The 13,004-nt window shown below is 40.5% G+C and overlaps 1 protein-coding gene across 7 annotated transcripts in view; it reads left to right on the forward strand.

The window, feature by feature from the left end:
- The window catches only part of RBMS1 (RNA binding motif single stranded interacting protein 1), a 220,165-nt gene that overhangs the window by 195,057 nt on the left and 12,104 nt on the right, over positions 1 to 13,004 (forward strand). For 5 of the 7 annotated variants that reach the window (XM_019636861.1, XM_019636854.1, XM_019636859.1 and 2 more), the window contains exons 7-9: positions 10,380 to 10,495; positions 11,338 to 11,387; positions 11,513 to 11,606. In XM_019636861.1, the coding sequence (XP_019492406.1) occupies positions 10,380 to 10,495; positions 11,338 to 11,387; positions 11,513 to 11,606 (260 nt within the window). The remainder of the gene's footprint in view (positions 1 to 10,379; positions 10,496 to 11,337; positions 11,388 to 11,512; positions 11,607 to 13,004) is intronic. The other 2 variants (XM_019636856.1, XM_019636860.1) reach the window with 1 other exon arrangement.

Here is a 13,004-nt window from a genome sequence, read left to right on the forward strand (position 1 = left end):
CACACACACACCCCTACCTCTTGAAGAAAGATCCAAGATTTCCTAGAGACTTAGATCAGTTATACAGTTATAGGCCTGCGTGTTACTTGACTGCTAAAACCCCCCTACACCCACACACACACACCTCTTGAAGAAAGATCCAAGATTTCCTAGAATGACATTGCCTCATTCTTCAGTCTTGTCTCCCTGTGTTCCCTTACTGTTTATTCTCTTCCAAAACTGAACTACAAATGGCATGTCAAACACACCTTGCTGCTTCATTTCTCTGACATGGTTTCCAGTCTCTTTGGTCCTCTTTAACCTGTCTTCTCCTCAACCTGCCAGACTGTTCCAAGCTTGCCTGTGCTTCTGATGCAGTTGGGTTACCCTCTGTTTGCATAGCACCCTGAGACACTCCTGTGTCACAGCATGTAACATGTTTACATGTATTAGTGCATTAAACTGGAAACTCTTCTGAGACAAAAACTATTTTCTCATCTTTCTGTTTTCATGCCCAGCACAGAACTTAAACCCTACTAAGCAATAGTAAATGTTGAGTCTCACTTCAAAGAAAATCTATTTGTAAGGTCATGTGCTACTACAGACTATATTTGTCTTGTAAGACTAAAACCTCAGAGCACACAGTTTGCGTGACCGTATGTGAGCTCGAAATGCCGACAGCACAAGTTTGGAGCATAAAATATCAGACGTGGAAATACACTGTTCCAAGGAGCTCAACCTTGCAAAAGAGCTTCCTTTTTGTTTTTCAAGTTAGTTTTGTTCTTTTATCAACAACCCTTGAGTTGAAAGAAAAGAAAAGAAATGAAAAGAAAAAGGGATGTTTTTATCCTGCATCCAAGTAAGGCCCAGGGAGAAATTTCATACATGGGAACCTTCTGTAAAGTCTGGCCTGGGAGGCCTTCCACGGTAACCCCTGTACACAGCTGACCCCTGGTGTTTTCCTCACTTCCCTATGTCATCCTTTGCATAGCCTGGGTCCCAGAGTGTTAGTCCTTTAGAAGGGTTACTCATCCACCAATCTGTGACCACTTAACTTTCTCAGCTTATTCTTGCATGCAGCAAGGAAAGTTCGAGAAGGAAAAACATCCCAGCACACATTTGTTTTAATGTTTTTTCAGCCTGAGGTAAGAACCTACCAGTTCCCTAAATGAAGTAGATCTCAGGGTATTTCCGGACGGAGGTTGGAGAGTTTCCTTTTTCTCCAAAGGACTTCATGGATTTTGTCATTTCACTTTTTTTTGAAGTGGGTTTGAAGACTTGGCCACACCCATTCAAGGAACAAAAGACCTTGATTTCCAAACCACGTGTAAATTATTGTAGGATTCTCTGTACCTTGCAACTAGTAAAGAATAGTTTCTTTCAGCTTGTGCCAAATGTCAAAAGGGGCACAAGAAATAGACAATTCCTTTTATGTCGAGATCATCATTGTTAGGGGGGTGGGCAACTGTAAAGTTGAGCCTTTTTCTTTGTTCTGAATCGCAACTTAATTTTATGCCATTTTTAAATGTTTAATGATCTTTCCTGTATATTAGCCTGGTTCCCAACTGGACCGCAAGTCCTTTGGCTGCAGGGGCTCTTTTATTTTTAATTCGTTCCAAGGCACAGAAAGCCTGTGTGTCGCCCTGTAATAGCAGAGGTTATCTAGTGGTTTCCAAAAGCATTTTTCACGTGGAGCTCATCACAATAATCATGGCGATTTTGAGGGCCTTGTGGGATACCTTTTTGCATGTAAACAAGGTTGAACTGCCTTTAGGCAGGGCTTTGAAATGTGCAGTGCGGAACTTAGAAGCACACAGTCCCAGTGAACTCAACTTTTCCCCAAAACAAGTCCCCAGTTGATTTAGAACCTGCAAGCAACAGAATTTGAAACAGTTTTCAACTTCTGGATTTTTCCCCTCTTTTGTGTATTTATAATATGAGAATTTTCTTTGACCATCAGTCTATTAGATGCTACTCTCTCTCTCAAATTACCTGAGTGGCTACTCCATGACATGGCTTTCTCCATGGAGTGCATATGATTATTATCAGTAGAACCAGATGAAAACAGAAATATTGTCAGGCAAGGGTAAATTGAATGAGCCTCCACTGTAATGTTTAAATAATGTTGGCTCATTGCTAGGCAGACATAACATTTTATAAATATAGTCTGAGGATGGTTTATTTAACGATGCAAGTTGTTTAGCCAGCATAAGCAGAATTATCCAGGATGGTTTGTATCAGAGTATTCAGATTCTTGCATGGCTGGCAATTTGCCTGTGACACTGGAGGCAAGTTCAAAAAAGAAACCCACGTTAGACACAGTCCCCAAGAGACACTTTATGAAAATTAACAAACTGAACAGTGAACTCATCTTAATGGTGACACTCTTTAAGACAGCCTCTAGATGGCTAAGCAGAAGGAGGTCCGCTATGCACGTGTATTGTCACATCTCATATGCCACCCACCCTCCTGCCAACACACTCCTCATACCCGAGCGATGTGGTTGGGTTCCCCCATGCCAGACATACCCCACCCTGGCCTAGGGCATGGTACGTAGTGTAGTCCATGTTTATAGCTCTGTAAAAATCCACATCACAATTTTTAAGGCAACCTGTTTGCTGAAACTGCTTTTCAAAAATCTTGTGCTTGTGTGTCTGATGTTACCATGTCTTCACAGAGGCTTTATCTTTTATCACAGTACATTCTTCTTTAGAGGTACAGTATTGTTTGTGTTGAAAAAAAAAATTGTTCATGAGGCCTTTCCTCCTGTCCTTCCCCACGCATATTTTCCTGAAAATGTTGACACATTGTCCTTCCTTTGGATTTCCCTGGGTTTTGAGTGCTAGCTGGTTTGCAATAAGCCAGATTTGCTTAGAAGGTCCCCATATGGGGTAAAAGAACCAACAGCTTTTTTGTGAGACAATCTAGGTAAATTCTGTAGAGGTTGAAAATAACTACTTAATATTTGCTTGATAAAACTCCATTATGGAGAGTTCGTATGGCGGTGGTTTGCCACATAGTGAATGTTAGCTACCAGGGATGGGAAGTTTTACGTAGAACTGATGTCCAAATTAGGAGACATTCCCAAGGCAGAAACAGTGTCCCTCAGGGTCATGATTCAAGGATTTGTCAGAAAATTTCTCTCCCAGCACCTTCCTGGAAGAAAGTACAGGCTCTGAGAAGAGTAATGCCCATGGCATGCTAGCTGGAACTCTCCTAGAGCCGCTTGCGCTGTGCCTGTTGTTTTGCCTCTGTGGGAGACACACACACGCACGCACACACACATGTGCACGTGTGACCAAGGGCCACACATGTGTTCAGTGCTTTGGGAAGCAATGTGGTCACCCATCTCCCTTTCTGGACCTCACCATGACATTAATGGAGTCTGAATCAGTCCCTGTGTGCTAAGGGCAGAGAGTTAAAAAAAGAACAAAAAAGTGTCTAGTCACTGGATATGTGAGTGCCCGTTAGAGTCTCAGTATTGTGCTGGCATCGTTCTGCCGCGTTGCCCAAAGCTTGGTCTGTGTCGTGGACAAGCTCCAACGAAGTGCTTATGTGACTGCTGGCCAACTCCATCCAAAGACCTCAGCTTGTTTTACATCTGCTTTCTGTGTTACTCTGACTTTCTAGATTGGGTATGTGCCCAGAAGGGCTTGAGAACTGCCCTTGCCCACATTTCATAATTCTGTATATATAGGTGATGTTATTAGGGCGTTGTCCTATGCCAGGAGGCAGAAAAAGTAATGTTTAGAAGAAAAATTATGACTCTAGTAAAAAGGCTGGACATCCTTCAAGGGTTTTTATGGCCCATTTTGTTCCCTGAATGTTTGTCTTAAGCATTGTTATTCTGTAAAAACAGAAATTCTTGGCAGCTATAGTACAAAAGAAATACTAGAAGACGTGTGTGATGCTCCTGGTGCCTTAAGGACAATGTGATCGTGCTTTTGGGATTGTGACCTGCTCATGCCTCCCTCACCCAGTATGTACAATAAAGCAGAGCCTAATGATGTGTATTGTGGAGGCCTCGTCTCTAAGAGCTGTACTCTATGAGCAGTCACTGCCACGAAAGCCACTGCTGGAACAGGCCTGGGCGGCCTGTGGGGTGACGGCCGCCATGCAGATCCCAAACTCAAACTCATTCTCCACCAAGGAGGGAAAGTCTAGTTTTTAAAAAGTGACAAGAGACCACAGCTGGAAAGATGCCAGTGTTCCAGCTGAAAAAGCTTTTGAGTGCCATGCACGTCTGGGGCTGGGGCTGCCTTCGGGTAGTTGTTATCACCATCTATCACACCCAGCCTACAGCAGGCAGTTCCGATCAGTTCTGCCCCTTTTCACTATCCGGTTCTGCCAGGGAGGAACCATAAATAATGGAGTAACTGTTTCTTAAAGCATAAGGATCTTGGGTGGAAGATTGTAGGTAGGAGTTACAATGAAACAGTTTCCTAAAAGGCATTTGTCAGTAACTTCATCCGTAACTACAGCTTGAAAGTTCCTGCATTCTGTGTGAAGTCAAAGCAGCAACCTAGCCAGCTTGTAAAATCCCACAGAATCAAATCCCATGGACACAGTCCAGTCCCTAAAAATGTTTACAACTCCTGAACCCAAGTCCCTCTCGTGAGAATTTATCTCCATAATTTAAAGGCACAACGAGGAGCCGTAATTCAAAACTTTGAGCTCCCCCTGTTGTCATAGTAGTAATAACAATAGCTAATATTCATTGAGCTGTTCTAAGTACTTTCTATGTTAATTATAACACTCCTTTGAAGTAAGTCCTAGTACTATCCCCATTTCACAGATTATGAAATCAGAAACATTGAATAACTAGCTAGCTAGTAAATAGCAAAGCCAAATGTCAAACCCAGGAAGACTAATCTAGAGCCAGTGTTCTAGCCACCCTGCAGTCTGACCACCAATATAGCCGTTGGCACTAGGATTGGGGAGTTAAATAAGATATCCACAGAGATGTTCGTATAGTGTTATAATAACAAAGAAACTATATATGATCCCTTTTCAAATAAAACACTATGTAACCATTTTTTAAAATGAGTCTATAACAAGAAAGGGAAAGGTTCACAATGTAAATGGTACAAAAAAGGACATGTCATTGCAAATATGAAAAAGTAAATATAGACTTAGAAAAGTAGTCAATATAGAATATTAAAATATTTCTGTTGGAGCGATGGGAAAGGATTGCATTTTTGGTTTTTATTGAACCTGACTTGAACGTTGGTAACCAGTATTTTACTGTTATGGTAAAGCTGAGTAGGAGATGGAAACAATTTCTAAGGACCAGGAAAGGGGAGATGGGCCCTACCGGAGCAGGTGCAGGAGGACAGGCATCTGAGAAGCTGTAGCCCTGAGTTGTGGCTGAGTGGGACAGCAGGAGTCAGTTAGAAACAAAGAGGGAGCTACAACAGGAAGGGACATTGTGCCACACACAAAAATGGATCTTTTTTATTGGATCCTTAGATTGACGTGTTTGAAAAAGCCCCAGATAGTTCCTTGCTTGTTGTTAATTAAGGAAGTTTGAAAGTAGGCGACATTATCAGAAAGAAAGGTAATTACAGCTGCTGAGTGGGCTAGTTTTCCACAACTGATGGAAAAGCTTCTATCGAGGGCAAGTTTACCTTTTATGGAATGTTGATCGGGATAAAATACTACATAACTAGAAAAATGGGAGTTTGGAAGGAGCAATTTCACCTCCAGCTGTTAGCATACAGTGAGTCAAAGTCCACTCTGTTACAAACTACAGAAAACTCAAGTTCTCTGTGACACTTGGTTAGATACGTGAGGACAACTTCCAGGAGGTCAAGTCATAAGCTAGTGCTTAGTCAGAGTGGGCATTCTAGAAGTGATTTTTAGTGTGGGTATCAAGGGAAGACATTTGAGCGTAAATCACTGTAGCGTCTGAGCTTCAGAAGACAGATAAAGACACTACTGGAGAGAGAGGCGCAGTGGTTATGAGGGACCTCACCCAGATGCTCATCGTCCCTTAGGGGTGATGTGGTTAGTGCCACAAAGTCAGGCATTCGTAAAAGATCGTCTCTCTCGCAAATCCCTGTTGAGGGCACATTGGAGAACCCAGGAAATGCAGTACCTTAGGTAATAATAAGTGCCAAAAAATATCAGAATCGTTTGCATTTGTGATGTTGCCTGCCAAAGGTTATACTACAGTAGTTAAGCTTTTGGAAGTACTTGCTCCTATATTGTTCTGATGAACAAGAAAATGACTTTTCTTTCTGGGATAATAATGAGTATAATCTGACCTAAAAGATCTCACCAAAAAAATAATAATAATATTTTGGGGATTCTTCAGTTGAAAATTTTAAAGGAAGAGCCCCAGATAATTCCTTGGCTGTTAGTTGAGTAAGTTTGGACGTAGGCAATATTATCAGAAAGAAAGCTATCTAAAACAGTTAGTGAGTGGACTGATTTTCCATAACTGATGGAAAAGCTTCTATGGAGGGCAGTTTACGTTTTACAGAATGTTGATGGGAATAAAATCCGAGGCAGACCCTTTATAAACCCAAAAGACTGTGATTATGGGAAAATTCAGGCTAGAATACGCTGCATATTTGGTAAAAATAAATTGATGATGGGTAACTATATAATTTTTATATCATTTTAATACAGGAATATGTTGTAAATCACAAATCATTTGTCAGAACTTTTTGCCATTATTGTTTTGTGCACACTGAGGTCTAGAGTTGCTAATCTAGAAAAGTGACCATATAGAAGTTATGAGGTGCTGTTCACACTAATGTTTAATGTAATTAACTTTAGTTAATGTCATTAATTTTAAAGTTAACGTAATGAGTCATATGACTAGTATCAGTGGCACTTCATTTTCATTTTCTGCATGTCAGTCCTCCTCAGTATATCCCTTCTAAAAAAAAAAACTAAAAACCATCAGGGAGGCCACCTGAAGAACGGGTCTTAGAACAAGCTGACATCGCATAGCTGGAACCTGTGTATTAGACTCCAAAATGCACGCTAGAGACTTATTTCCTGGTAGGTCAAATAAGGAGCTCTCGCTTTGTAACAAACTCATGCACACTTAAAATTAAGTGGGCCGTGACACAGATCTGCATGTGTGTGTTTGTTTTTTATTTAAAAATCTAACTGAAATTATCTAACCCTTGCTCAGCTTAATGGTAGCATAAGTGTCTTAAAGAAATTTTTGCATACTTGCTTTCCTGGAGCACATGGTACCGTCTTTGTAATGAATGAGACATGAAGAACTTAACAGGGTTAAGCTGTTTCTCAGAATGTCATCCAAGTACACGAAGCAGCATCTGTAAAAAGAAATACAGCTGTTCCTGTATCAGAGGTGTTTCACTTCTGGGTGGCATTTTTATTAGAAACAAACATCTCCAAAAACACCGCTCTGTCCCACAAATGGCTAAATGGGTTTTTTTGTAAGAGTGAGCACTCTCTCGCCCTCATTAGACTGCAAGAGTATTTTTATCCATCACTGTATCACTAGTTCTTAACACTATGCCTTGTACGTAGTAGACACTCAATAAAAATTACAACTGCTGAATAGACCAAAGGGAACTTTAATGGAGGGAAGAAGGAAGCTGTTAGAATTTTATATTGCTTCTCATGGAATATGAGGGCTCTCCTGTTTCCCTGAAACAAGGAGCCAACAACTATCTAAAAAAAGTATCATTTCTACTAGTCATAATACTTTAAAATAAGAAATTTGTTTTCTTAAGATATAGAACACCTGTCGGTAGACAAACTTATAACTACTTACCTTTTTGGGTTTAGAGGGAGAAAAAAATCTCAATGACAGCACGGAATCATGTAGTAAATATAACTCATTTTTGAAAGATTCAACTACGTCCCGTTCCGTTTGTTTCATTTTAAGTGATACATTTGCAAACATGTCATCACTCACTTGATGTTTACCTCACCATTATATGTTTTTAACAGGCTTTATTTTTGCCTGAGATTGCTTTTTCTTTGAAAGAGGGTAGGCCACATGAATGGAAATACCTTACCACAGACAAGGACACTTGGCCTCTCAACAAATGTGCCCCTTCAGCCCTCTCCAGGGATTGCTAACAACTGCTTTCATTCATACCTGCCTGCTTAGGCAGACTGGAGTGTATTTCCAGGAGTCCAACCGGGTCACCGTCTCTCTCTGGAAGAAGTGATGCTATAGGAAGAAAATGGTCCATTTGCATTACTCTCCATGCCAAGTAAACTCTTAAAAAAAAAAAAAAAGTAAATTTCAGTCTCACAGCCAGTCTTTATAATGCCTCAAGAAAAAAGCACCTCCTCAAAGTGAAGTCCTACAAAGGGCAGCACCACAGAGTTAATTCTCTCTCCCTTGCCCTACGAGGCTATGGGAAGGCAAAATTCTAAAACCTCAGATGTCATTCGAGGAAAACATTTGATGCTGTAAGGGGACCTTGCTAGGTCTGTGGAGAGTGAGGTCTTGCTTCTCTTTGTCTGAGTTCTCAATTTGTCCTTAGAAGTCAAGGTGAGACATCCACAGCCACGGCAGACAGACAAGACACTCCTTGCTCAGAAGGGTTTGCCCTTTATCCCTTCCTTCTGCCTGAGGTCTGTGTTCTCTTAGGCCCAGTTTCCATCTATCCCTAAATGCCCCAGTGGTAGAATTGAAATGCTTCATCGGTGGTTAGAAGGCTCTCTTGCCTCATTGCATTCATTTACTTTACCTTCTGGAATTGTTAGCGAAGGTGGAAATTTCCAAAAGTCTATACCTTTTTTAAATTTTTTTCGAGAAGACAAAAAGCATAGTTCATCTACAGTGTAGGATTTGGCCCTAGTCCACCTTCCATCACACCCAGTTTGCCTTAAATGGAAGTTCCTTGTTCCGGTAAGTCTGGTGGTGGGATGGGGATGGCTTCAGTAGGAAAACAAAGGGCCCGTTTGTGAAAGGCAGGGCCGAGGCTGTGTTCTCACCAGACACCTCCCGCTTCTGCTCTCACCTCCTACTACCTGCAGTACAGAAGCGAGCTCTCGTTCCAGCCCGTCCCTCCGGAGTGGGTCACACTAGGAAGACGAGGAAAGAGTGCCAGCAACAGCCTAGCCGGCTCTCTGGGAAGGAACTACCGTTGGATTTTTTTTGTTGTGCTGTGTTGTTTCTTGGCAGAGAAGTGCTGAGAGACACTGTTGCTCCTACCCTGTCATTAGTGGGTGGGTAATAGTGATATAAAATAAGAGATGAATTAGGATAATAAGAGGCAAAGAAGAAAGGAGTCAATTTTCCACCAGTAATATTTTTCTCTTCCCTGGTTATTTAACTTTGAAACAGAACTTGAAGGTAGTAATCACAGTTCCATAGTAGACAAGGACGGAATGTGAGAACCAGACAGGAAGGTGCGACTGCCTTTACTATGTTAACTAGAAACGTATAGAAACATGCACAGCTTCCAGGAACACACTGCGATTTCCGTTCTATTGAAGCAAAGGAAAGGAAAAGTCATGGGTGGCCTCCTAGTCCGTCGCCTTTGTTTGCTTGTTTGTTTCTTTTCTTTTTTTTTTAAAGCTAACGTGTGTGCATCCCTGTGAGATAGTCTGCATCTTGTGCTTTTCTGTTAGTTCCTTGAGTTGTTCTTTGGTTCATTTTATGATGTGGACATATAGTAAAGCAACACCAAGTGGGATGATGAAAGGTGCAGCAAAACCTTTAGGATGTTTTCAGCTTTCTCACAACTGCTCTCTTCAGTGCCGTATCCCCAAAATAAACAATTCATTCATTGATTCATCCAAGATGTAATGAGCACCCACAGCATGCCAGACACTTAGGCACTGGGAATGCAGTGATGAGCAGAGCAGATGTCACTGTCCCTGTGGAGCTTACACTCTAGAGGACAGACAGACACCAAACCAATAACTGCGCTCACAAATTGTTTATAAATGCTATGAATAAACATACAGTGTGAGGGGAACAAGGGAGGAGGGGCTTGTTTTCTACCAGGGGAAGTGAAGGGCGGCCTCTCTGAGGAATTATATGGGACGCTGCAGGAACATTTTTAAGTTGGGGGAGGGAAGGATGACACGATCCTGTTTACATTTGAAGATTTATAGAGGTGGAATTGGAGAGGGCTCAGGACAAAAGAAAGTGTATCTGCACCTAAGGAAGTGGCAGAAGTGACCTCAAAAGATTCCTATGCGTCCTCAAAAATAGCTTTTTAAATGTCTTCATTACATTCTGGTTTGAAAAGAATTACTAATACATTTTCTGGAGTATATTTTTCACCAGTGGATAATCTTATAAGGGCCTGAGTAAACTTTTGCCTTAAAGTGTTCTATCAGCTCCCTTATGGCACTCATACTGCTCCTGTTAAAGAGATTCACTTCCATTTTGTCGTCCATATTCACACATAACTTTGGTTTCATATTCTTTCTCCCTGTTCCTTCAGCTCCCACAGAACCTTTGTTGTGTAAGTTTGCGGATGGAGGACAGAAGAAGAGACAGAACCCAAACAAGTACATCCCTAATGGAAGACCATGGCATAGAGAAGGAGAGGTGAGACTTGTAAGTTCTTTCTTGAATCTTTAGTGTGGGTGTATAATGAAGAAGGCCTATGGGAATAGTTTTACAAGCATCGTCTTAACCTGGCCGCCACACTTCTGGAATAGATACCAGAATCAAAGCTTTACAGTCCAGATCATGTCAAATAAAACCCTTCCCAACAGATATGGTGCCAAGAGAATGATGGTTCGCCAAACGGACAGACAGATGATGGAAACAGCTATGTTTCCTAGTTAACTACACATAAAGTAAAGGAGCATTTTAAATTGCTGTAAGAAATGCACAGCTTTTTAATGTCATGGTTTCTTAGGTTTACATTTATAATTATTCAGAAATCATCCTAAATAACATTAAATGCATAGTATATTTGTTGAAGGTTTTTTTGTTTTTTTGCCTAATTCAATTTCTTAATAAAAATGTTGGACCTTCATTTCCCCATATTTATTTTCAGTGAATTATTATTATTTTTTTTTTACAAAAAGTAGCATACTGGTTCAAGAATGTCTAGGGGAGTGCCATCCAGTAGAAGTGTTCTAGAATCTGCCCAATGATAACCACTAGCCACATGTGGCTATTTGAACACTTGAAACACAGCTAGCATGCTGGAGAGACTCAGTGTTTCATTTAATTTTAAATAGCTGCACATAACTAATGGTGACTGTATGAGACAGTACAGATCTAGAGCTTAATTCTCATATTAAGTTTATAACTATGTTTGTCTAACAGACACTCCCAATTTTATCAAATGCTACTATCACTGTTTCATGTTGCCGTGACTTAAGAAATAGAAGTTTTAAATTGTGCCTTTGCAGATGAATGTTTCTATTTCTTTTTCATTCCCGTAGGCTGGAATGACACTTACTTATGACCCAACCACAGCTGCTATACAGAACGGGTATGTCATTAAGATAAATACAATAATGGCTTAAGGGAAAATGAAGGTGGAAAATGTCAGACGTTTGTTCCGTGAAATATTCCATTTAAAGGATTACTTAATAAAGGCTTTTGTGTTTGTTCTAGATTTTACCCTTCACCATACAGTATTGCTACAAACCGAATGATCACTCAAACTTCTATTACACCCTATATTGCGTCTCCTGTATCTGCCTACCAGGTTTGTACCACTAGGATTCATCAAGAATATGACAACTTGCTGACCATGAATCATTGCTACCTTTTTTTCCTGTCTTATAATTTTGAACATTTGTAATGAAATTTAAGTCAAATGTTATGCAGCTTGGATACCCAACATAGAATAAGCTGCTTTTTATTTGACAGACTGACTGACTTTTTATGTAGGAGAATATAAAACAGGGGGAAATGGTTGTCAGTTGTCAATCCTTGAAATCATAGTGCTTAAGAATTGAGGTGAACCCAAATACTTCTTCTGCAACGGGCCCTGCTGTTGGACACGATGTGCCGCAGAAATCGCAACTTAAAGAGAAGTGCCAGCGGGTGAAATACAGAATAGGTGTGCACACTTGCCTTTGTTTATTCGTCAGCAGGAACTAACAAAAGAGCAAGTAAACATGCGAATAAATACAGATATGTCTCTCTTAGGGAACATTAAATGAGAAATGCAGTGAGATTTGAGGCCATAAAAAAAGGATGTGACTCCCTGTTGAGGTTATTTGGTGAGGAAGTTTTCCCTTAAATTCCCTCCTTAGAACCAAGATCTCACTAAACACTTTGTTATAATACTGATTTGGTTTCGTTGCAGGGTTTAGCGCCTGTTCTTCAGGAACCCATTGTTGTAGAAACATTCCTCCTCAGCAGAGCGCCTCTAGCAGGGTTACTGCCTTGGCCCAGATAGGAACGTTGTAACCGAGTTCAGTTCCAGACAGGAAGATAGTTCTCTTTTGTTGACTGTTGAGAACTGTGTGACTAAACTAAACTTTTGTGTATTCTTGTTTTTAAAACAATTGAACTAGATGTCGCCCTGGTCTCGGGGGTAAGGGGATTGTAATATCTATTAACTGTGTTATTTTAATTCTGTAAGCCTCAGTTTCCTCATCTTTAAAATGGGGATAATAATAGTTTCTATCTCATAGGCTCCTTGTAAGATCTAAATGAAACTATGTAAAGACCTTGGCACAGTACCTGGCCTATCATTAGCACTCAACAAATGTTAGCGATGATTATCATTATTATTAATATGCAGGATTAGCTGGCTGGTAAGAGTATATTCATTATACTTTTTGCAAATAATGAATTAATAAACATAAGCAATATCATAAAGGTGGTTTTGTCTAAAAATATAAAAGCAGCTTTTAATAACAGAGAAGTGATTAAATGCACTGAAACTGAAGTTTTAAAGTAGCATTCACAGCCTCCCTCAGCTTCTAGGCTCTCTCCTCCTTTCCCTGAGTTGTGTCTTCTTTTATCTCTCTGGGTGGTTATGTTACTTACGCTGGTGCTTCAGTCTGCTGGGCATAGTATTCACCTATTTAAAGCCTCTTTAATTATTTTGTACTTAAGATTTCTGTGTTTTCCTTGCCTATATAAAACTCAG

Source organism: Hipposideros armiger, unplaced genomic scaffold (assembly GCF_001890085.2).
Source record: "Hipposideros armiger isolate ML-2016 unplaced genomic scaffold, ASM189008v1 scaffold_30, whole genome shotgun sequence".
In the NCBI taxonomy this organism is placed as follows: domain Eukaryota; kingdom Metazoa; phylum Chordata; class Mammalia; order Chiroptera; family Hipposideridae; genus Hipposideros; species Hipposideros armiger.